At 52.2% G+C, this 24,512-nt stretch overlaps 1 protein-coding gene across 8 annotated transcripts in view; it reads right to left on the bottom strand.

Moving 5' to 3' along the window:
• Window positions 1-6,400: 6,400 nt before the first annotated feature.
• Window positions 6,401-24,512, bottom strand: part of slmapa (sarcolemma associated protein a) — an 80,171-nt gene continuing 62,059 nt past the window's right edge. For 6 of the 8 annotated variants that reach the window (XM_061221033.1, XM_061221035.1, XM_061221036.1 and 3 more), the window contains 8 exons: window positions 24,470-24,512; window positions 17,301-17,426; window positions 16,990-17,064; window positions 15,926-16,231; window positions 12,821-12,938; window positions 10,284-10,455; window positions 9,695-9,829; window positions 6,401-7,099 (listed from right to left, as the gene is read on the bottom strand). The exon at window positions 24,470-24,512 is cut by the window's right edge and continues 17 nt beyond it. In XM_061221033.1, coding sequence (XP_061077017.1) covers window positions 7,007-7,099; window positions 9,695-9,829; window positions 10,284-10,455; window positions 12,821-12,938; window positions 15,926-16,231; window positions 16,990-17,064; window positions 17,301-17,426; window positions 24,470-24,512 — 1,068 coding nt within the window. In that variant the 3' untranslated portion in view covers window positions 6,401-7,006. Of the gene's footprint in view, window positions 7,100-8,153; window positions 8,242-9,694; window positions 9,830-10,283; window positions 10,456-12,820; window positions 12,939-15,925; window positions 16,232-16,989; window positions 17,065-17,300; window positions 17,427-24,469 lie in introns of all 8 variants that reach the window. The other 2 variants (XM_061221034.1, XM_061221040.1) reach the window with 1 other exon arrangement.

The following is a 24,512-nucleotide window of genomic DNA, read 5'->3' as shown; positions in this document are numbered from 1 at the left end:
TTGTACAGTTTTAAGTTTGGAGAGAGTTAAAGCCAGGGATGCCTCTGACATCCATGGCCATGGTTGCATACCCAGGGTTTGAAGTACTTTCATTCCACAATGTTTAATTGATTGGGTAGATGTTCTTCAGTGGTTCATAAATTCATATACCACTGTAGGCAGATGGCCACCCAGCTTTTAGTGAACACCAAAATTCGCCATATTTTCCTCTGAAGAATCTCCGATGAAAGCACCATGGGTTACGAGCAGAAAACTGCAGGTTTGAAGAGAGGATACGGTCGCAGCAAAGTGTCCGTGGATGATGGGGAAAGCAAGGCTGGAACATCTAGAGTTAGAGTGTGAAACTCCGGCCCTGGAAGGCCGCAGTGTCTGCAGATTTCTGTGGTTTCCTTTCGACCAACAGCCAACTCAAGCCGAGCTCTGCAGGGTCCAGTCAATCGCGTAAATCACCGAGTGCTCAAACACACTGAACACTTGCAGACACTGCAGCCCTCCAGGACTGGAGTCTGACAGCCCTGGTGTACAGGGAGAGAGCCCAAAGACGGGGCCTAAACGTGCGGGGAGCAGGCCGGGCCCAGCTCCTGCCAGCCTCCTCACCCCCGTTACCTGCACAATGAACCGGGACACTCACAGGAGAGTAAAGTTGTTTTTATTAAAATCATGCACATCACATGTGTTAGTGCAAATATTCTTTTTAAATCTGTACTCCAGAAACTATTGTAACTTTCCATCTTTACAAAATATATTTTAAACAAATATTTACTTAAAAAAGTGTCCTTATGAAGTTTTAGCATCTCAGAACAATATTTGCAAACAAAACTATGTACAAATGGTATTTGTCCATCACGGGCTGTGTGTGCGGTAGTGACGGGCAGAGCAAACAAACTCATTAACAGCGTGTGTGCAGAAACATTCTTCGACAGATTAATGATTTTTATCAACAAACACTGGACAATTCTTATAGTTGCACAGATACAATGACGCTCCAAAAACTTTAATTTGCACTTCCAACTACAAGTACTATTTAATAACTTTTAAGTGTTTTTTTTCTACTCCTATTCCAATTTAAAGGACATTTATCTTTGTAAGGATAAGGAAATTGTGTTTTAAACAATGGGTGTTGCTTACGCACCGCACCAAGCTAATATTCAAGACGAGAAACATTTTTTTTTTCCATGTCTGCATTGGATTCACTGTGAATGTAACATGCATGCAGTTTCAGTTGAGTTTAAGGACCGTTAAAATGGACCGGTTCTCGTAGGGTTTATTCCTCCGAAAGTGCTCGGTCATCACAGATGGATGGATGAGTGTGACCGGCGCATTGTTAAGTTTACAGTAACACACCGATAGAAAAGCAGGAAAATCCAATACAATTCAGAATTGGTAGCTAGTAGTTAACAGTGCATGCACCAGGATTAGCCTCCCCATTTACAACCCCCGTCCAAAAAAAAAAAAACCCCAAACAAACAAAAACAATCCTGAACGCAAGAAACCTGCATTGGAAATTGGGGGTAGAGGAGGAAATGATAAACATAAAGTGAAATGGGTAAAATCCCGATGGTCTCTGTGAAGACTGAATCTGGAAGGGGGGACGGTCTGTGGGTCGGTAACTGGAGGTTCGTCTGGATAAATTCCAGTCCCCTGGCAGCAGAAACGCACAGGACCGTGGGTTCATGTCTAATTTAAATGCGTCTACAGCGTGTACGTACTGTGGATATTCGTACACACACACACACACACACACACACACACAGACGCGCAAACTGATGACGACTGAAACTGGTCCTCAGCACTGCGATCCGTGCGTGACACTGGATTTCTGGAGCAAGGAGTGCTACCATCCTGTACAGAGGGCTCTGTGAGCAGAGGGGGTGGGAAGGCTGTCGGTAGGGTGGGAACTGAACGCCTTTCAACTAAAGTTTAACTAAACCAACTCAACGCCACAATGCCTACTGATGGGGTGAACCAAGAGGAATCGAGTGTTTGCCCCAAGACCTGAAGGAGCTCTCATTTACGATGCTGCAGACAATGGCGGCAAACTGAAACACCAGTTTTATTTGTTTATCTCCACACGACACACTAGACACATCCTCTCTATTTTATTCCAGTCTCTTGCAGGTGAATCTTCTCCACCCCTCACTCACACTGTTCACTTTGAATCCATTTTTAAACACTTTCCCTGACAGGGACCCACACTGAACCCCCAGTTTCGGTGAGATAAATTAGGTTAATGTCCAAACGTTTGTTTTTAAAGCAACCATTCCCAAACCCCATAGATGGGGTTAAATAAATATAAGGTTACATACACACCAAGGCTGCTGATGTGGAAAAGCCCCGGGAAGAAATAAATGTATCAGGAGTAGTCGGTACTGCAAAAGGGTCTTTGTGTGTATAGTGGTCTAAGACTGGGGTGAACAGTATGGGCTGTGGGGAACAACTGGGAAACTTCCGCTTAAAGGCTTTTAAAGGTTTAATCTCCCCATAATAAAAATATATATATTTAAAACGTTACACCCAATCTTATGCTTCATACTCCTACAATTAAATTAGCTAAATTATTACAACGTATTGAGGAAACTTTCTAAACGACTAAGCAACGTAGTGTTTTTAAAGTATTAGTTCATGGACAAACTACGCACACCATAGTGTACACTTTCCGATTGAGACTATTGCTGCCTTTTTTGGTTTCACATTCTAAATGTACTCATGAATTTGTGTATTTACCCGTTGTAGTGCTTGATGTTTTTAAATCTAGATCATTGCTTTTTAGTTGGCTCAGCGGTTAACGATAACGATGATAAAACGATGAAGACGAAAAAAAAGATCGATCCTTTCGTAAAATCTGAAACATTTGAGTAGGGGTGGGCGAAAAACCAACAAACAAACGGACAGGGCCATGAAGAAGACCCCTGAGGATGATAAATAGGGAGGTGATAAACCGACTGTTTTGTGGGGCTTTTAAAGGCAGATTTTACCCACATTCCAATGATAAGGGCAAGACCCCCGACGGCACAGAAAAACAGATTTCGCTGGACATTCCATCGTTCACATTTATGACACAACAGTGGCTCTTACTGCTCGACTTATATGGCAGTTGCCGCCAGTTCAGCAAGCAGCCTGTTAAACGCAAGTTTGATCGCACGTTAGGATGCAAAGTCAAGACGAAATGGTACGTTGTAGCTTCTTAGGTTTAAAACTAAATTCATACTTCATCTTGGCTAAATTGACCGTAAGCCAAAACTTTGCCGCGTAGTGACGTTTCTATATTCAGACCAATCATGTACGTGTAAAAAACATTGTTATAGCTTATTGGCGAATAGTTTAAATGGATTTTCATAGTAATGTCAGGCTCCAATCATGTTAACGGTTATTAGCGTGGGGTAAAATTTAGGTAGAAAATAACAACGCCGAATCCGACTAATGTAATTTATGGACTCACTCAGAGTGCGCATGCGAAAAGTAGAGATTTAAATCGATCCCATCGTGGGACCTTCATTCATGGAGGGTGCGACGTAAATGTTTGGTGCCGATGGCCGTAATCGAATGCTGGCTTTTAAATCGTTGGAACTGACCCGAGTGCCGTAAAACGCGGATCAGTCAAGGCTAACACAATACACTAGAACTTATTTCCTGTCGCTACGTTTTTACCACCACTGCTGTGAAGTAAAATCGTGGACAAACCACGTTTTCTGCGGGAAATGTATCGTCGCGTTCACGCGCACAGCCCGCAGGTCTCCATTCTGCCCTCCCCCTCCTCCTCAGGATGGGCAACTACAGACGAGGTGGCAGCACAGCGACTGGGACCTGGAGCGCATCAGGCTCAGCATGGTCCTGCAGAACTGCGCGGACCAGCTGGCGGTGCTGGGCCACATCGCCCGCATCGACACGGTGCTGGACGACTCCGAGGAGAACGAGGAGCTGTGGGAGATGCTGAGCGGGGCGCGCGTCGGGGAGGAGCCCAGCCCGGCCGAGGAGGCGCGGGAGAAGCGCTGGGCGATGGTGGAGCGCCGCCACGCCCTGGACAACAAGCCGCTGCCGCCCGACAACCTGGAGAAGGTGGAGCACGACCGGCAGTTCCTGGAGCGGGTGGTGAAGGCGACGCTGGAGGAGCTGCGGCGCGCCGGCACCTTCGGCTGCCTGCTGGCGGCCGTGGCCGAGGAGGAGCGGCAGAAGGCCGAGCGCCTGGACATCGTGCGGCGGGAGGAGGAGGGCCGCGGCCGCGCCCGGGCCCTGCAGGGCCAGCTGCAGGAGGCGCGGCAGCACCGCGCGCGGGAGGTGCACCGGCGCGAGGAGATCACCGCGCACCTCCGCTCGCAGCTGCAGGAGATGCGGGCGAAGGTGGCCATGGAGCGCGACTACATGCGCGGCATCTCCCACCTGAAGGTGCAGCAGAGCCAGGAGCACAGCCTGCACGGCGAGCGGGAGCTGGCGGCCGGCGCGGAGCGGCTGCGGGAGCGCCTGGCCGAGGAGCGCTTCATCCACGAGGAGGCGGTGGGCTTCCTGGGCGCGGTGCAGGCGCAGATGGAGGACCGGCTGGAGCGCTGGATGGAGGCGTACGAGGCGGACATGGAGGCCAAGCAGAAGGAGGTGGACGCGGAGAAGAGCGGCCGGGCGCGCGCCGCCGAGAGGCGCCAGGAGCTGCGGGCGGAGCTGGAGAGGAGGGCCGCCTCCCCGGAGGAGGCGCGCCAAGAGGAGGCGCAGGAGGCGCAGGAGGAGGAGGAAGTGGAGCAGGAGGAGGAGGAGGAGAAGGTGGAGGAGATGGCGACCACACCCCAAGAGGAGCCCCAGGACGAATGAGCACATCCGCCCCCCTTAGCGAGTCACGATATTAAACCAACAATGTGTCCCCACGAAAAAAAAGGTGTCCTGAAATTATCCCTTTCTTTTTATTAAAATGTTACGTCCCAGCGTGTTACGATGGGTTATTATTTGTTTTGGGGGTTTTTGGCAGTGCTAGTGTGTTGTTAGCCTTGGGTACTGCTGTGTGTACAGGTGGGGGTGAGCATGCTGTGCCGACTGAGTCTTTGTGGTGCAGTTGCGGTGGTCGGACGTCACGACCACCCCCTGCCCCCTCTGTTAGTGCAGCTGACTGGGGACCGGCAGCCTGCAGCAGTGGGGAGGCAGATTTTCAGAGTGGCCAAATTAACATGACTGCGGCACCACCGACTCGAAAACACAGCAGAGTAGGCTACAGCGAGCCACATTTTAAGAGGATAATCTGTAAAAACGTCAGTGTAAATATGCAACGTCAAACTCAGGTTCAACGACTGTGTATACGCAACAAAAGCACCATGACAGATCTCTAGATGAAGGAAAATGATAAACGCGATCTTCTAAACGCAAGTTAAACTCGAGTGCGATTCAACCACAAAACAAGCATATTGCACAGCAAATTTTGTGAAGCTAAATAAAGGCTTTCTTGACCCCATGGAATTGTTAAGAGCCAGAATATTACGCAAGATCATTACAGAGCAGGTTGAGAAGGAACAGACAACACATATCCGGGGTATATCAGGGAGCAGGACTGAGAGTTTGCCGGATAAGTTCACAGAATAAAACCAGTAAGGTTGCAGGGCCACCACCAGCCAAAGACCACCACGTCCCTCAGAGCTGGAGAGAAGCCCCACCTACAAACCAGAGCGAAGTCTGGTCTCCTCAGCACTGCCACCGACGGACAACTGGGAGTGCACCTGGGCCGGGCAGCTGAGGTTCCCAGCCCGGATAACATCAACACTGCTTCCACCAGACGTGTCCACCGAGCAACTGATCACGCAGGAGCTCCCAGCGCCCTGGGAAGGGCGTCTGGACGAGGGCAGCGAGAGGGAGCGCACGGAGTACCGGGAGCTTTTGGAAGAGTGCAGAAGGCAAGGCCGGCGATCCGGGCTGCCGGGTGCAGGGTGTTCACTCCGCAAAGCGTTTAACGCTACCGGGCGTCAGCGGGGAGGCGAAGAGGAAGGCCGTTCGATTCGCCACTGAAGCCGCGGAGAAAAACCACCAGCTGGCTTTGGGTCAAGAGGGCAGACCTGTGGGCGAGTGCTGTTAGGACGCAAGCTGGGGTCTGATCAACCCCGGCTGGGTCGCCTGGAGGTGGGGGGTCTGATGGCGAAACACCCCGACAACTCCAGGCTCCGTCGCTGACTGCTAAAGACCCGAAAGTCCCAGCGCGTCTGCAGGATGTAGCTTTCATCTTACCGATGGCCGCGTGAAATACGCATCAGTTCTGCGACTCGTTCGTCAAACAGATGTAGCACAGACAGATGAGCAATAAAGACATGCCCAAAAAACAGCACGCCTACCAGAAAAACATGTTACACACTAAAACTATGTGCTCAGTGGATTCAGAACAGACAAGAGTGGCAGGGAGAGCAGGAGTAGAATAAACGGAAGGGTACAAAGCCACTACAGAGAACATAAGATCTTTTATTCTAGTTTTTTTTTACTTGACTATTTTTCATTTGATATCTCAGACGAGTTCCTCTGAAATAACGAGGAGTGTGTAGGAGTATGAATGGCACTTCAACAGACTGGATCAGAGTTTTACACACATCTAGAAGCTATGGTAGGCACTTAGCCCCATGTGCCCGGTGTATGATTAGACATTTTGGCTTTGAAACCCATATCTGGAATACCACATTTTACACTAATATGGCAAACCATAGAAGACAATTTACCATAAAACTTATCAAAATAAACAAGTTTGGTACCCATTTAAAAAAAAAAAAAAAAAAACTTTAATAGTAAGATTCCCAACAAACTGATTAAGAAAAAAAAAATAAACAAAGAAATAAACCGCAGATAAAGTATTTCATCTATAGTAGAAGTTACAACTTTTATTCCCTCTCTAAATATGTACAGTTGCATTTTATACAGTTAAAGCAGGGAGCCTACTGCTGTGTTTCAGACCAGGAGGTATTGAGGGTGTGGGACTGGGACCCTGGGCTGAGTGGAGGAGGGGGGTGGTGGGGGGTGGGGGGGGGGTCGTTTGGAGGGGTGTGGGGGGGCTTGCTCAGGTGCTGCTCTTGGACAGACCCGGGTAAAGCACGAACGCCGTCACGGCAACCACCACGGCAACGACAGGCATCCAGGGCAACCAACCGCTCTGGAACGAGAAGGAGGGGGGCGAGAGAAAGAAGGAGGAGAGAGAGAGAAGAGAGAAAGAGAGGGAGGAGAGAAAGGGGGAGGAGAGAAAGAGGGGGAGAGAAAGGGTGAGTTGGGAAAGAGAGGGAGGAGAGAAAGAGGGAGAGAGAGAGGGAGGAGAGAAAGAAGGGGAGAGAGAGGGAGAGAGAGAGGGAGGAGAGAAAGAAGGGGAGAGAGAGGGAGGAGAGAGGGAGGAGAGAAAGAGGGGGAGAGAAAGGACGAGGAGGGAAAGAGAGGGAGGAGAGAAAGAGAGAAGAGAGAAAGAGAGGGAGGAGAGAAAGGGGGAGGAGAGAAAGAGGGGGAGGAGAGAAAGAGGGGGAGAGAAAGGGCGAGGAGGGAAAGAGAGGGAGGAGAGAAAGAGGGAGAGAGAGGGAGGAGAGAAAGAAGGGGAGAGAGAGGGAGGAGAGAGAAAAGGGAGGAGAGAAAGAGAGGGTGGCGTTAGAACAGGCCTGGTCTGGGCACATGCCTTCAGCTTGCTCGGCGCGTTACACCAGGCTGAGAGGCAGAGATCAGGGACACGGTCACCCTCCTCACTGGGGCAACACAGACCATTTAGAAAATAGAAAAACAGAAAATAAACAAAGACTTTGTCCGGTGAGGAGGGGGGAAAAAGAAGCCGCGTTTAATATCATTTAAAATGGGGGGGGGGGGGGGGGGGGGGAGCATATGAAAAGGAGCAAAGAAAAATAACAATAAGAATGAAGAATAAAGCTTTTTGAAAAGGATAAAGGAAAAACCCCCAAACGCAAAAGGGATACTCACACATCCGCGATTCCAAGCAAGACAGACGAATGTTAGGTGACGTGGACGGGTTGGTGAAAGGAAGTTAGTTTGTGTCAGTGTTTTTTTTGCTTTGCTCCAAATAGGGATTTTGGGCAAAGCCGATGCAGTAGATTTCTTTTTAAATTTTTTTAATTTTATTTTTTTAAAGCCATGCACTGGATTTAGATTAACGCAGGAGGATGGACAGAGAGGTGACGGACACACAGACACGGACTGACAGGAGCACTGTGTACCTTTCTACCACAACTGGCCGAAGCACCAATACAGCAAAGCCAGGATAACGCCGATGAAAATGGCTTGGATAGGCTGCAATATGGATGGCTAAAGGAGGGAAGGGATAGCACAGTCAATACTGGAGACTAGTCAACAAAAAAAACGGATCTTAAGGGGGTGGGTGAGGTGGGCAAATTAACACAAACTTTTACAGGACCTGGGGGGGGGGGGGGGGGATTTGTCAAGATATACACAACACATATACAGAACACTGTTGGGATGTCTAAGCCACAAACACGCTGGACACCTAAAAAGCTCGGGCGTAAAAACACAACACTGGTAAGGAAGAAGGAAACTGGAGGGGAAATTAACAGACTGAATAATGATAAATAAATAAATAAATAAACTAATTGAAAGACATATAGTCTCCCTGCTCCCAGAGAAATGGCACAGTAAAGGCAGCCATTTTGGGTGCCCGGTCTGTCATGTGACTTCCCCCGGGGGGAGGGAGAGAAGAGTCCGTTAGCAGGAGCGTGGGGGGGGGGGTCTGTGTGAGGCGTGTTCAGGGTGGCCATGTGAAGGGTACGCGAGGAGAACGTGATGCACACACGCGTGTTCACATGTTCGCGCACACGCAACTGATCATTGGCTAGCTCTGTGAGAGTTATCGCATGTCAGCTTAACACATTTTCTGGTCTGCATCGTCACATATTTGAATGAGATTTAGCCTCAGAAGAAGAAGCCCCTGGGACCAAAATCGTCTCGGATTGTTAGATACGGGCTAACAAAGTTGGCTCTAATTTTTGTGGCTTTGTGTGGCTCTAATTTGTGGGACTTTGTGTGGCTGTAATTTGTGTGCTTGCCCTATATCTGCTGTGGCAGCTTGTCATAGAAAAACACACAACTCAGTCAAAGGGGTTTCCTGTAAGGCCATATCAGCATGGCAGATCTCATTAAAGTGTGTGTGTGTGTCTGTGTGTGTGTGAGTTTGGCATGGTCCTGCAGTGGCCGGGCTGAGCAGTGCATTGTGGGGCCTGAGCTCGGTCGCCACGGCGCCGGATCGATGACGCCGTGAACGATCCTCCTCTCTGCCTGCATGTCACGCCCTTCACGCTTTCTTTTTTTTAACGCACAACAAGCAAAAGGGAAAGAGGAACGCCTCAGGCCTGATTTCCCTCGCACTGCATGGTGGGATGCTGCTGATGGTGTTGATATTGTGCTGATGAAGGCGGGGAGATTAAAGACAGCAGCGGCTCATCGATCGCTGAGCTGCGCACTTTCCTGTGATCAGTGACAGCAGGCAGAGGAACTGCTGCATCACTGCGGCCAGGAACCGCCACAGATACTATAGGCCTGGGTCTGTACCTGTGCTTGCCCTCTCTCACACACACACACACACACACACACACACACACACACACACACACACACACAATCTACTTGAGCTTACACACAAGCATACACACACACTTTCTCTGTACCTGAGCACGCACGCGCACACGCACGCACGCACAAACACAGAGACAGAGACACACAGAGACACAGACACAGAGACACTCACATTGCTCCCCTTGTCCTGCAGTAGCTTCAGGTCGAGCTTGCACTGCTCCAGCTCGTGGTTGATGGTGTGTTTCTCCTGCTCGGTGCGCTCATATCTGTCCCTCAGGTCGGACAGCTGGGCCTGGGTCTCCTCGTACTGCAGAGAGACACACGGGGACACACAGATAAACACGCAGGTCTGCACAGACACAGGTAACCCCACTCCATACAGGTGAGGGGAGGGCGTGGCAGGGCAGGGCGTGGCAGGGCGTGGCAGGGCAGGGCGTGGCAGGGCAGGGCAGGGCAGGGCGTGGCAGGGCAGGGCGTGGCAGGGCAGGGCGTGGCAGGGCAGGGCAGGGCAGGGCGTGGCAGGGCAGGGCGTGGCAGGGCAGGGCGTGGCAGGGCAGGGCGTGGCAGGGCGTGGCAGGGCGTGGCAGGGCAGGGCGTGGCAGGGCAGGGCGTGGCAGGGCAGGGCGTGGCAGGGCGTGGCAGGGCAGGGCGTGGCAGGGCAGGGCGTGGCAGGGCAGGGCGTGGCAGGGCAGGGCAGGGCAGGGCGTGGCAGGGCAGGGCAGGGCAGGGCGTGGCAGGGCAGGGCGCGGCGCGGGGCTCACCTCCTTCTGCAGGCTCTTGGTCCGGCGGTCGGCCTGGGCCAGCTGGGTCTGGAGCTTGTGGGCGTCCTGCAGGTGCTGGTCCTGCATGGAGCCCAGCTGGGTCTGCAGGGCCCCCTGGGACCTCTCCAGGGCAGTGAGGCTGCTGCTGAGAGCGGAGCTCTGCTCCCGAGAGCTGGGGACCCGAGAACAACCCGTTACACCTCCGTCACGACCCGCTACACCTCCGTCACGACCCGTTACACATCCGTCACGACCCGTTACACATCCGTCACGACCCGTTACACCTCCGTCACGACCCGTTACACCTCCGTCACGACCCGGTACACATCCGTCACGACCCGGTACACCTCCGTCACGACCCGGTACACCTCCGTCACGACCCGGTACACCTCCGTCACGACCCGTTACACATCCTTCACGACCCGCTACACCTCCGTCACAACCCCACCAAAAACCTGCTACACCACCAAAAGCATTCTGGGGATCAGCTACTGACCCTCTCTGTGCCCGCCAACACATCACGCGGGGGGGGCAGAGAGAGGGTCAGTGAGCTGAAATGCAGCACCAGCGTGCTGTGCAGTGGGGATGAAAGCAGACACCCCCTCTGCCCTTGGGCCTCTGTGGAGGATCGCTTGACTTCGGGGGGGGGAGGTTAAGTCCTCCAGAGGCAAACAATGAGCGCAATGTTGGGACGCAGCAAGATGAGATGGTCGAATAAACAGCAGGCCACTCATACAGGACCACGATTACCCCCCAAAAGCTGGCGGAGGTCACAGGAATACAAACGGCCACTCTATCCAGGCCTGCCACAGCGTGCCCACAGTAAAGCTATGAATAAAAACACAAAGGGGGCTCGGGGCTTGTTAGCCCGCTGACTGACGGTGAAAACGCACAGCAGTGCTGCAGGAGGGTCCTGGGGGGGTGGGGCTCCTCCCTGAACACCCAGCAGAGACATCCCCAACACAGGCCCGCGCAGAGCACACCAATGCACCCCCAAACGAGGAGAGGGGGCGAGGGGTCAGCACCGAATCTGAGCTCGAGCAGAGGCAGCAGACTGTGCGTTTCTCGACGTCTCCCCGTGTGTTGAGCGATGTGTGGGCACGGAGGAGCGCAGCGCTGGAGGAGCGCAGGGCTGGAGGAGCGCAGGGCTGGTGGAGCACAGGGCTGGAGGAGCGCAGGGCTGGTGGAGCACAGGGCTGGAGGAGCACAGGGCTGGAGGAGCACAGGGCTGGAGGAGCGCAGGGCTGGTGGAGCACAGGGCTGGAGGAGCACAGGGCTGGAGGTGCACAGGGCTGGAGGTGCACAGGGCTGGAGGTGCACAGGGCTGGAGGAGCACAGGGCTGGAGGAGCGCAGGGCTGGTGGAGCACAGGGCTGGAGGAGCACAGGGCTGGAGGAGCACAGGGCAGGTGGAGCACAGGGCTGGAGGAGCACAGGGCAGGTGGAGCACAGGGCAGATTAATCGCCCTGGATGTGCAGGCCTGTCAGAGGCCCTGGAGCCAGCAGCCCTGGTCGGGGGTTACAGCGCCATGAGAGAGCGCTGGATTTCACTGAGGATGAACAGGCCAGGTCCCAGGGCAGAGGCAGGATTAACAGTGCCTCTGAGCAGACAGACGGACCGGGGGGTGCGTGATGCGCTCCCCCCGAAAGGCCAAGACTCACAGGAGCCAGAACATTTACAGCCCAATCAGAAATGAGCCCAAATCCAGGAAGAGCGCAGGGAGTAACGCAGAGACATAAAGATGTCTCCTGGCTCGTTACGACCCCGCAGTCCGGATTACAGCAGCAGGTTTCGAGTGTCACCCCCCGCCCCTCACACCTCCGTAACCCTGCCCCCGTGAGTCTGAACCTGCATTCCACAGGAGGCCCGGGGGCCGGGCCCCTAAAGAGGCATCGGTCCCGGGCTCAGGTTCACCCTGCAGCTCGTCAGACGTTCTGAACGGCGAGCAGAACCACAGGGGAAGCGTCTGCCTGTGGTCCAGGGTCCAGCGGTATCTCAGGCTCAGGGAGAGTAAGACCAGGTGTCGGAGAAGTACAAAGTGCTTGTGATGATTCAGGGCCAATTCATGATTCAGTTTGGCAAAATCACTGGCAGTGTTATGTGAAAATTGAAATGGTGATAAATTGTGGACCATCGTCAGTTAAACTGCATAAATTTAGCTTTTGAACACAAAATAAAAAACAGTAAAAATAGCAGTTTGCCAGGCATTGTGGTGAGCGTTGCGGTGAAGCAAGCAGACACTTGCTATTTTTATCAGGGAATTCTGACACAAGTACTTTCACAGTGTATAACCAGCCATCGATCACGAGTAGCTATGTGTGTGCAGTAGGCCTAGTTCCAAAATCTAATACTTATTCCAAGATTAATCTTCATCTCATGCCAAAAAAAAATGATTTCCAACATCTGATGATGAACAGAATGAAGTGTTATTTCAGAGGCTTTTTTTAAATGCAGGTCAGCCTCTCTGGGGCTCGTTCACACACCGCGTCCTGGGGGGCGGGGCTCCCCTGTGATTGGCAGGTCGGCTCGGCCACTCACCTGTCCAGCTCCAGCTCCAGCTGGTGCAGCTTCTCCAGCAGAGCCACCTTCTCCGAGCGCAGCGCCGCGCAGTCTCTCTGCAGGCTGGAGCAGTCCCTCTGCAGCCTCTCCAGCTCATCTGCGCAGACACACACGCACACACACAAATGCTCAGAAACGGACATGGAGCCTAGGGGTCTCCTCAACATGCAGCCTAGGACACATTTCAGCTGTCCCTTGCCTTGGCCGAGAAGCCAGAGTTTATTATTATTATCATATTATTAACCTTTATTCATACAAGTTGACTGAGCACACAGCTCTTAAGAGCTCTCAACGCAACGCCTTGTTAATGAGTACACGGAGGAAACCCGCACAGACACGGGGAGAACATGCAAACTCCACACAGAAAGGCCAGGGCTGGGATTCGAACCCAGGACCTTCTGGCTGTGAGGCGACAGTGCTACCCACTGCACCACCGTGCTGCCAAATTTCAGCCAACTGGGATGACAGCTACTCACTAGCGACCCCTGTCGACTGGCACCTGCAAGCTTGTCTGTTGGGCTCCTCAGCCTCATGTCTGTGCAAGCTGACTGCAGTGTGATCAGAGTTTGGTTTCCTCTCTGTTCCTGAACCCAAACACTTCCTCTCTGTTCCTGAACCCAAACTCATCCTCCCTATGCCCAAATCCACACTCTTCCTCCCTGTCCCTCATTCCCTGGATTAGGCGAAGCCATCGGCTGAGTTCCGCCTCATCAAAACAGACACTGGAGATCAGGAATTCCGACGGCGTTCCAGGAAAAGCCAACAACCTCCCAGCAGAAAGGAGAGGGGGACAGAAACCCTCCTAAAATGTAAAAGTAACGGGCCCCAGGTGCGGAGAGGATTGATAGCACGCGTCCGGCTGGTCGGTGCGGTGAGTAAATCGAGGCGGGGTATTGAAGAGGTCTCGAGGAGCGCAGTCTTCCTTGGCGGTGAGATTAGCCTGCTCAGCGTGCTGCAGCCGGGGCGTGCCAGCGGCCCTAACTCTCCCCACGCTTGGCCCCGGCTCCGGGCCCGAGGTGCGATGCCGAATGAAAGTGATTTCCTGCTGGCAGTCCGCATTAAGGCCCCCGCGCGGTGAGATCACTTCCTGCTGGCCAGGGCCCCGGTGGAGCCAGACTAAACAGTCTGCTATACTCTGTCTGAGGGGCACGGACGAGTGAGAGTCCCTCTCCAGGGTTAAAGCAGGAGCCCTGAGCTGGGGTCTGCTTGGTGCTTCTTGCGAGATAATCTAGTTTAGGTTTCTCAACAGAAAGACTGCAGAGCCGGTTCATTCCTATAGCGAACGACTGCAAAAATGTTCACCCAGGATATAAAAATAAAAAAAAATAAAAAAATATTCATACCAAACAGAGTAAAGCATACACAGTTTGCACAGACAATAACAAGCATGTGGTTAGTATTGCCACTTAATGTGTATATGAGCAATTCTAGCGTGCAGTGAGCATTTGTGCAGTCAGTGTTGCAGTGTATGTTGCAGCCAGTGTTGCAGTAAGTGTTCGTGCAGTGTGTGCCGCAGTGAGTTTGTGCAGTCAGTGTGCAGTGTACAGTGAGTGTTTGTGCAGTCAGTGTGCAGTGTACAGTGAGTGTTTGTGCAGTCAATGTGCAGTGTACAGTGAGTGTTTTTGCAGTGAGTGTTTGTGCTGCAGTGTACAGTGAGTGTTTGCACAGTGTTGCAGTGAGTGTTTGTAGAGTGAGTGTTTGTGCAGTGAGTGTTTGCCCAGTGTGTGTTTGCGCAGTGAGTGTTTGCGCAGTGTGTAGAGTGTACTGCAGTGAGTGTTTGCGCAGTGTGTAGAGTGTACTGCAGTGTGTGTTTGCGCAGTGTGTAGAGTGTACTGCAGTGTGCTCTCCCTCTCTACGGGCACCTGGCGGTCGAGCTGCACGTTCACGCCTGTTTTCCGTTCTGGTTCCTCAGTGGTGGAATGACTTGCCTACCACTGTCAGGACAGCAGAATCCCTCCCCCTATTTCGACCCCGACTCAAAACACACCTGTTCAAACTCTACCTTAGTCCCCCCTCCTGATTTACCCCGCCCCCCCCTTCTGATACCCCTATCCCTGTCTAACCCCCCCCCCAAAAAAAAAAAAAAAAAAAAAAATTGCACTTATGATGACGACTAGACAGCAGTCCAGGTGTATTTTTCTAGTTCTGGATGTGATGCTTTGACTTGTGGTAGAACCTATGCACTTGTAAGTCGCTTTGGATTAAAAGCGTCTGCCAAATGACTAAAATGTAAATGTAAATGTAAATGTGTGTGTTTGCGCAGTGTGTAGAGTGTACTGCAGTGTGTGTTTGCGCAGTGTGTAGTGTACTCCAGTGAGTGTTTGCGCAGTGTGTAGAGTGTACTGCAGTGAGTGTTTGTGCAGTGTGTAGAGTGTACTGCAGTGTGTGTTTGTGCAGTGTGTAGAGTGTACTGCAGTGAGTGTTTGCGCAGTGTGTAGAGTGTACTGCAGTGTGTGTTTGCAGAGTTGCAGTGAGTGTTTGCGCAGTGTGTAGAGTGTACTGCAGTGAGTGTTTGAGCAGTGTGTAGTGTACTCCAGTGTGTGTTTGCGCAGTGAGTGTTTGCGCAGTGAGTGTTTGTGCAGTGAGTGTTTGCGCAGTGTGTAGTGTACTGCAGTGAGTGTTTGTGCAGTGTGTAGAGTGTACTCCAGTGAGTGTTTGTGCAGTGTGTAGTGAGTGTTTGTGCAGTGAGTGTTGCAGTGAGTGTTTGCGCAGTGTGTAGAGTGTACTGCAGTGAGTGTTTGTGCAGTGTGTAGAGTGTACTGCAGTGAGTGTTTGCGCAGTGTGTAGAGTGTACTCCAGTGAGCGTTTGCGCAGTGTGTAGTGTACTGCAGTGTGTAGAGCGTACTCCAGTGAGTGTTTGCGCAGTGTGTAGTGTACTGCAGTGTGTAGTGTACTGCAGTGAGTGTTTGCGCAGTGTGTAGTGTACTGCAGTGAGTTTGTGCAGTCAGTGTGCAGTGTGTGTTTGCGCAGTGTGTAGAGTGTACTCCAGTGTGTGTTTGCGCAGTGAGTGTTTGCGCAGTGTAGAGCGTACTCCAGTGAGTGTTTGCGCAGTGTGTAGTGGACTGCAGTGTGTGTTTGCCGTACCCTGGAGCTGGGCAGCCTTCTCGCGGTGCTGGCTGTGCTGCTGGAAGCGGGCCTGCAGGGTGCTGATCTCCAGCTCGTACTTGGCGGCTGCCTGGCGCCACTTCTCCAGCTCGGCGGTGACGGCCTCCAGGTCGGCCTTCAGGGCGGTGATGTCGCGCTCCCGCTCCACAGCGCTCGTGTCCATGATGTGCCGCAGCATCAGCACCTCCTCCTGAGCGCTGTACAGCTCCTCCCGCGTGCTGGAGATGGAGCTCTCCCTCTGCTCCCGCAGGTCCTCCATGTCCTCCTGCAGCTTCTGCAGCTGGGCTGTGCACACAGGGGGAGGCGCAGCGTTACAGGCGCACGCCTCCTGCTCTCTGGTTCTATGCTGCACCTCCTGCACTGCAGTTCTACGGTGCACCTCCTGCTCTTTGGTTCTATGGTGCACCTCCTGCTCTCTGGTTCTATGGTGCACCTCCTGCACTGCGGTTCTATGGTGCACCTCCTGCTCTTTGGTTCTATGGTGCACCTCCTGCTCTTTGGTTCTATGGTGCAACTCCTGCTCTTTGGTTCTATGGTGCAACTCCTGCTCTCTGGTTCTATGGCTCATGAAACACTCACTATATCAGCTGTGAAAAACAATGGACACACTTTGCTGCTTAAAGTGTACAGTGAGAACAGGCACTCAATTATAATTAAGGGGTTAAACCAAAAAAAAGAGGAAGACGCACTTAATGTGTATACCCCTCTAAGCTCACCAACCATTCCCCATCCCTGAATCGCACCCCCTTACAGGACATGCACATGTGCAGATAAGGCACGGTAGCTACACTAGCCGCTTTGGTCTCAAAAACTTGCCAATACTTTCATGTCATGCCAGCAAGGCATTCTAAAGTGAATGAAAACATGAGAGGTGGAGAGAAAAAAGGGAGAGAGGTGGAGAGCAAAAAGGGAGAGAGGTAGAGAGCAAAAAGGGAGAGAGGTGGAGAGCAAAAAGGGAGAGAGGTGGAGAGCAAAAAGGGAGAGAGGTGGAGAGCAAAAAGGGAGAGAGGTGGAGAGGCCGGGAGAGAAGGTTCCACACTAACCCTGGAGAAACTGGATCTGTTTGGCAGAGTCCTCAGTCTGCTGTTTGTTAGTCCTCCTCTCCTCCTCCAGTAGAGCTGCCCAAGGAGATACACGTCAGAGCCCCCAACACACACCTACCCCCAAACACACACCTACCCCAAACACACACCTACCCCCAACACACACCTACCCCCTGTAAATGCGCAAAACTCACACCCATCACACACACCCCCCAGCACCCCCCCCCCCCCCCCCCAGCACACATCTACTCATCCCCACGCCGCTCAGACGCTGCAGTGAGCGGAGGGCCCTGTAGGGGGCGCTGCTGTACCTTGCAGCTCCAGGCATTTCTGCTTTCCGGTGTTGGCCAGCTCCTGCGCCTCCAGCAGCTCCTTCCGGAGGTGCTGGATCATGTGATCCGAGTCCCCGGGCTCCAGGTCTGCCCGCCGCAGTGCGTCTGCGGGAGGAAGAGCGAGTCAGAGTCAGAGTCAGTCTCAGCACTACTGAGTCAGAGTCCCAGCACAGCATAACACTGCTGAGTCAGGGTTAAACCACCACTGGGCTGAGGAGAGGCACAATCAATGCGACCAACACCACGCTCTGTGCGTCTATGAGCGCTTTTCCTCCAGGCTAAATGCACCAGTGGAGCAGACTAAAGCCTTTGTGTGTGGGGAGAAAATTGGCTCCCGACAAAAATGGCAGATTACAAAAGGTAGATTACTGCCAAATCAAAACATACCACAAGAATTTTTGAGGGCATACCAGACAAAGCCACAACCACAAAACCCCGTTCACAAACACACACCCTGCAGAGCCCTGAACAGACCCAGGCACACAGACACCTGAGGGGGTCCTGAGGGAGGGAGCGTTAGCCCAAGTGTGGGGTACTTCCCCCCAAAAGCCTGAGGCTGCAGCCCAGACCAGGGCCAGTTCAAACAGTGGGGCTGGACAGGGTAGGTCATCATCTACCTCAATAAAGCCCGGGGTAAAGAGTTATACGTGATAACGTGCACATCTGCCACTAAAGATGCCATAAGGCTGTTGCTGAGTTTGGTGACCAAATGGCCCATGTCTGTGTCTGCGAGTGTTCGTCCGTGTGCCAAGTGTTCGTCCGTGTGGGAGTGTGTGAGTGAGTGAGTGTGTGAGTGAGTGTGTGAGTGAGTGAGTGAGTGTGTGAGTGAGTGAGTGAGTGTGTGAGTGAGTGAGTGAGTGAGTGAGTGAGTGAGTGAGTGAGTGAGTGAGTGAGTGTTCGTCTGTGTGCGCCAGTGTTTGTCTGTGAGTGAGTGAGAGTGTGAGAATGTGTGAGTGAGTGAGTGTGAGAATGTGTGAGTGAGTGAGAGTGTGAGAATGTGTGAGTGAGTGAGTGTGTCAGTGTGTGTGTTTGTCCGTGTGCCAAGTGTTCGTCCGTGTGAGTGAGTGAGTGAGTGAGTGAGTGAGTGAGTGAGTGAGTGAGTGAGTGAGTGAGTGAGTGAGTGAGTGAGTGTGTGTGTGTGTGTGTGTGTGTGTGTGTGTGTGTGTGTGTGTGTGTGAGTGTTCGTCCGTGTGGGAGTGCGTGAGCGTGTAAGTGAGTGAGTGATCGTCCGTGTGGGAGTGAGTGTTTGTCTGTGTGCGCCAGTGTTTGTCTGTGAGTGAGTGAGTGTGAGAATGCGTGAGTGAGTGAGTGTGTCAGTGTGTGTGTGTGAGTGTTTGTCCGTGTGCCAAGTGTTCGTCCATGTGTGTGTGTGAGTGAGTGTGTGTGTGTGTGTGTGTGTGTGTGTGTGTGTGTGTATGAGAGAGTGTGTGCGTGTGCGTGTGTGCGTGTGCGTGTGTGAGAGAGAGAGTGTGTGTGTGTGAGTGTGTGTGTGTGCATGTGAGAGAGAGTGTGTGAGTGTGAGTGCGTGTGTGTGTGAGAGAGAGAGAGAGAGTGTGTGAGTGTGAGTGTGTGTGTGTGTGTGTGTGTGCAGTCATATTCGGAGCACCTCTGAGTCAGCAGTATTTTGCCCCCCACAGGCCACTGGCTGGAGCTGAATGTGTCCTTTCATGGGATGGGAGTCATACTGAGAGCGATGAGCTCATTACCACCATAACATTTACAAATATGGACGAAACCAAAAGGACCTCAGCACTGAAATACCAGTGCCGGTGACTAACGGTGAAACAATGCGTAATCTCCGCAGACAGAGGAAATGGAACCCGTTCAACATTCCCCACAGGCTCATTCTCACACGCAAGATGGGGGGGCACTCAAATGCTATCACTCGACGAGACCCAAAATATGTTCTTTGAAAACAGGAAAGCATCACGGACAGCTTTCCAAAAAAAACCCCAGAGCAGGCAGACGGGGCCAAACCCAGCTCAAACGGAGCATTAAACATGCAGTAACAGACGCCGTGATTAGCGAAGCCCGCTGCTAGCGCTCCCGGAGCCAAGATAACCACTTCCACAGGCTCCCGGCTGGGCGCCGACACTCCGGGCCCTGTCACAGGGAGCAGGCAGGAGCCCGATACTCACGCCGGCTGGGTTCTGCGGGCCTTCTGGCCCAGAAACTGGAACGGCTCTGGTCAGACCACAGAACCCGAGGCTGATGTCATAGGCAGCTGATGTCATATGCCGTTTACAGCTCTCACGCTCTGCTCCGACGTTAGACAGAGTCCGGGGGGTGTGTGTGTGTGTGTGTGTGTGTGTGTGTGTGTGTGTGTGTGTGTGTGTGTGTGTGGACAGAGTCTGACGGGACTTGTGGGACCACCCCCCCTCCCGGCTCCCCCCCAAAAACCAACACCTCTGATGTCCTGCCATCAGCTGGATGAAAGGAGCAGATTCAGCTGGCAGTCTCATTTATGGCCGCTTTGTATGAGATGGGGAGAGGGAGTTTCCTGCCCATCAGAATGAGAGGTGGGATTTCTCAGGGCCGAGTGTAGATATGACATTAGAGACAAAATGCCTCCAGCTTGCCTTCACTTGCATGATATAGTAATTGTACTGATTCTTACACCTCATGTAAGACATAAGTACATGTGGATTTGAGACAAACAGCCCCAGCTGAGTACTTTACAGTCCAATCCATGCGACTAATATTCCAGGTCTGTAACCCTGCTCAGTTTATATACTCACAGACATGTGGAGCTTATAATGCTGCCATTTAAAGACATGCAGCGTCACTGAATACAGGGGCTCAGCTTCAGCGCAACTCATCTCAGCTCACCCCCACATTGCATTTCATCTAAAAAATGACACATCTGGGAGGGAATCCTTTATTTTAGCAGGAAAGTGCCACTGAGATTAATATCTCTTTTGCAAGGGCATCTCCAGGCCACCATGTGAGGTTAACTGGCCACCAATAAATAAATAAATAGATAAAAAGAGAACAAAAGAGTCCCATCATAAAAATAAAACCTTGTCACAACTGGCAGGACTTGAGGAGACAGAATAAATATGACCCACTGACAGGTCAAAATAATTTAAGAAAGTGACAACAGCTTCATGCCATTTACACTTTGAAACAAGTGGCGTCTTCCTGAACTAAGAAAATCAGTTGAGTGGTGCCATCTAGTGACAGATTTTAAATGTCAAAATTACACAACTACTAAACGGTATCTTAGAAAGTAAAAGTCAAGAGCTTAAAAGGAATTCACGTTTGAAAGACGGCCGTAACGAACATTGTGTGCGGAGGCCAAACAAAGCCGGCAAACAAAATGGACACATTTCCCTCCTGACTCGAAGCTGAAATCACCATTTTAAAAACATCCAAGCAGAGCTTTAATATATGCAGTAACTATGCCGGGACAAAGAAGCCATTTGTAAGTGCAGCTGCTCATGATCATTGGCATAACTGTAGTGAAGCCAGGTGGCCATTTTGTTTCTGGAATAGATGCGTAGTCCACTGAAGGGGTTTGTGAAATTAAGTGCCTTCCCCAGATGCCGGTTTGCCCGTTTCTCTGTGTTGACATGGCGTGTGAGCTGAGAAAGCGCAGCCTGCGATACTGTGACAAGGCCTCAGCCCCCACACAGTAACTCACCGAGTGCTTTCTCTGAGGTTACACCGCCATGTCAACACGGAGAAACGGGGAATCTGGGGAAGGCACTTCGTTTAACGAACTCCGCCTGACGCCATAAATAGACCGGACCAGAATCAGGGTACTTTGAAGTACACGACGCTTCGCAGGGTAAGTATAACACAGCGGGAATAGGATATTTTACCTAAATTAGCTATATCTTTTGACAACAATATCCGATATATTTGTGTCCGACAAGCTGTAAGTATTTTGAGCATTTTCATACCAAGTTGACATTTTTACGATGAGTAGTTTTTTAGAACGAGAGCTTTGTTTGACACTTAAATAGATTGCCCCAGCACCAGTGTCAAGTAACGTTAGCTAGCTATCCAGCTCCGTGTCTTGTAGCTATACAATTTGTATTGATTGATTGTGTCAAATTAATTTATTTAAAAAAATGAAGATAATACGATCTATCGATCGATCCGGTGAGAATGTGTCGAAGTACCGCCGGACTCGGCGATAGAGCAGGTGCAGATGGAGACTGGCGCAGGTGTCAAACAAAGTTCTTGCTCCCAAAAACTGCTCATTGTAAAAATGCCAACTTAGTATGGAAATGGTCAAAATACGTTCAGCTTGTCGGACATATAATAAAAAATATATCGGATATTGTTGAAAAATATAGCTAATTTACGTAAAATATCCTATTCCCGCAGTGTTTCGTATACCCCCGATAAGGGGCGTGGCTAAGGCGGTGACGTGTTGCCGGTCTGGTCAATTCCAGAAACAAAATGGCCACCTGCCTTCATTAAAGTAACTCCAATGATCGTTATATGTTGGAATTCCATCTCCCCTTTTACAAAAATTCACCACCACTGGGGGGCGGGTAACCTCGAGAAAGTCCACTCCAATCCCGAGGAACAGGGGAGGAAATTCGTTTGGGAGTGGGGTGGAATGGAATGAGTGAGGAAACAGAAAGGAACTGATAAGAAGGCCATTATAACAGAACCATTGTGGTTAGATGAGCTGCTCCACTGTATTCAAGAACACGCTCACACACACGCACGCTCTCACACAGTGTGTCTTGCTGGCCTCCGTGTTCAGGGGGACAGAGGGGGTGCTACTAAAGCTCAGGGTATTAGGGAGTCTGACAGGCCTAATGAGGCCCAGCTGACTCGCTGGCTGAAGACACGAGGGGGCTCACTGCAGAGGGTCTGGCAGGGCTACCACACACTCACACACACACTCACACACACACACACACACACACACACACACACACTCACACACACACTCTCACACTCACACTCACACTCTCTCTCTCACACACACACACTCGCTCTCTCTCTCTCACACACACACAGACTCTCTCACACACACACACACACACACTCTCTCTCTCTCTCACACACACACACTCTCACACACACGCACTCACACTCACACACACACTCACACTCACACTCACACTCACTCTCTCTCTCTCTCACACACACACACTCTCTCTCTCACGCACACCCGCACACACTCACACACTCACACACTCACACACTCACACACTCACACACTCACACACTCACACACTCACAGAGGAAGCAGACATGACGTCACCACTCTGAAGCTGGTCTCTAAGGACTTGGGGCTGGGGTGAAAGGGAACAAACATTTGGCGATAATGGACACTTCCTGCCCAGTGCGACCAAATCTTAAGTGTCAGACGGAGAAGGGAAAAGAGACAGCATCCTGCTTCGAGTGCCCAGGCCCTTATGATCGGTAAGTGCCGAAAAGTCCGGCCGCCTCACTGGCTGTGGCCCCTCACTGGGTGGAGCCTGGAGCACCAACCATTACATTACATTACATTACATTACAGGCATTTGGCAGACGCTCTTAACCAGAGCGACGTGCAACAAGGTGCATACCCGTAACCCCCTCAGCGCACTCAGGGTGAGGCCTGTAGCCCCTCCCACTCTGTGCTTACTGGGTGAGGCCTTTGGCTCCTCCCCCTCTGCTCAGTTGGTGGGGCCTGTAGTCTGCAGCTCCTCCCACTGGCCCCGCCCCCCTCATAAATAAACAGACTCCAGCAGGGTGGACAGGAGGTGCGTGGCCCAGCGAGCCTCAGGCCTTTACGGGCAGCCGACAGCTGCCACGCCAGGAACAGTATCTGGCCGCTGTGTCCGGTGACAACACTCCACCGAGTCATGAGCATGGCCATGGGCGTGTCCCACGGCAACCCACCGACCCACAGCACACTAACAAGGGTGCACTAATCTGTGGGACTGAAACCACAAACCCAGGAGGAGAAGCCTTTAAGTAGGGCAGGGCCGCAGCTCCAGATTCCAGCAGGCACCGGAGTCCCGCAGCCTCCCGGGGGCCTGAGGTATTTTAGCTCAGGCCAACATGCCCTAATAAGAGCGCAGAGTGGGCGGGGCCTCGTTCTGGCCCAGAATGCAGAGCAGGAGACCTGCACAGACCCTGAGCAGAGCACACAACCCCGCCGGTCACTAGCCAGGTCACTCACCGCGACACACACACAACCCGGTCACTAGCCAGGTTTAAGAACGAGTCCCTCTGCCCCAGCCACACTCCTGTACGGAGAGCGAGGCTGCACTCCTGTTGTGGGTCGAGGGCTTGCGGGGCTCATTACAGAAATGTGTGAACGCTCACCCACATCCATCAGACTGGGGACTGACATCGTCCATCAGCCAATCAATGACAGCCACGGGCATTATATGGCCACCAGCTGTGGTCCTGTGTCTTTCTACGGCACATAACTGGGCTTTGAAATGGCTTTTTAAAAGAGAACCAGTTTAAACTGAACCTAACCTCGTTCCACAAGCAAGCGAGAACACCAGTTACAGACACACAGCAGGGAGGATTAAAAAGCAAAAAATGCCACAGGTTGTCGATGACTCTCATACCAAAAAAAGGCATGGACAAAAAAAAACAAAGAAAAAAATAAATAAAAAACAATAACAAAACAAAAAGTGACCTAAATGACGCTTAAACCTGGTAGAGGGGAGCAGAGCCCCCAGAAACTGCCCCCTGCACACGGGGGCCACGCTGAGCCACCCTCCGGCTTTCCGGCCCGACTGCTCCGTAATTTGTTGGCATTCCAGGAGCATTCCGAGTGGCCCAATTCCGCGTGGCTGAGCGCAGAGGGGGAGAGGGGGCACGGGGGGGGGATCGGAGAGGGAACGCGGGGGATCGGAGAGGCGCGCGATAGTTTGGGGTGCCGGGCAGACGCGCAGCAGCTGTTACCGAGCGCCACGCTCTGCCGAAACCCTCTCCCGGAGTCCTCCGGTCTGCCCCAGCGCCAGGCCATATATGGCCATGGCCGGTCCTCCAGCCGGCCGTTACAGCCAGGGGCTCCGACACACCACACCACCACACCACACCGCCGCGCGGCACGGGAACCCAAACGCGCCTTTACCGCCAGAGTCCCGCTCCAGCGCCCCTCACGGGGAAAGACACGCTCTGATCAGCGACGCCGCCGCGTCTGAAACGGGCCGCAGCAGCGAGGCTGAATTTACCTTTCAGCACCGCGACCTTGTTCAGAGGCTCGTTCAGCTCCTG

The sequence above is a fragment of the Conger conger genome, chromosome 14, assembly GCF_963514075.1.
Source record: "Conger conger chromosome 14, fConCon1.1, whole genome shotgun sequence".
Taxonomy (NCBI): Eukaryota; Metazoa; Chordata; class Actinopteri; order Anguilliformes; family Congridae; genus Conger; species Conger conger.
This window is presented reverse-complemented; position numbering and strand designations above follow the sequence as displayed.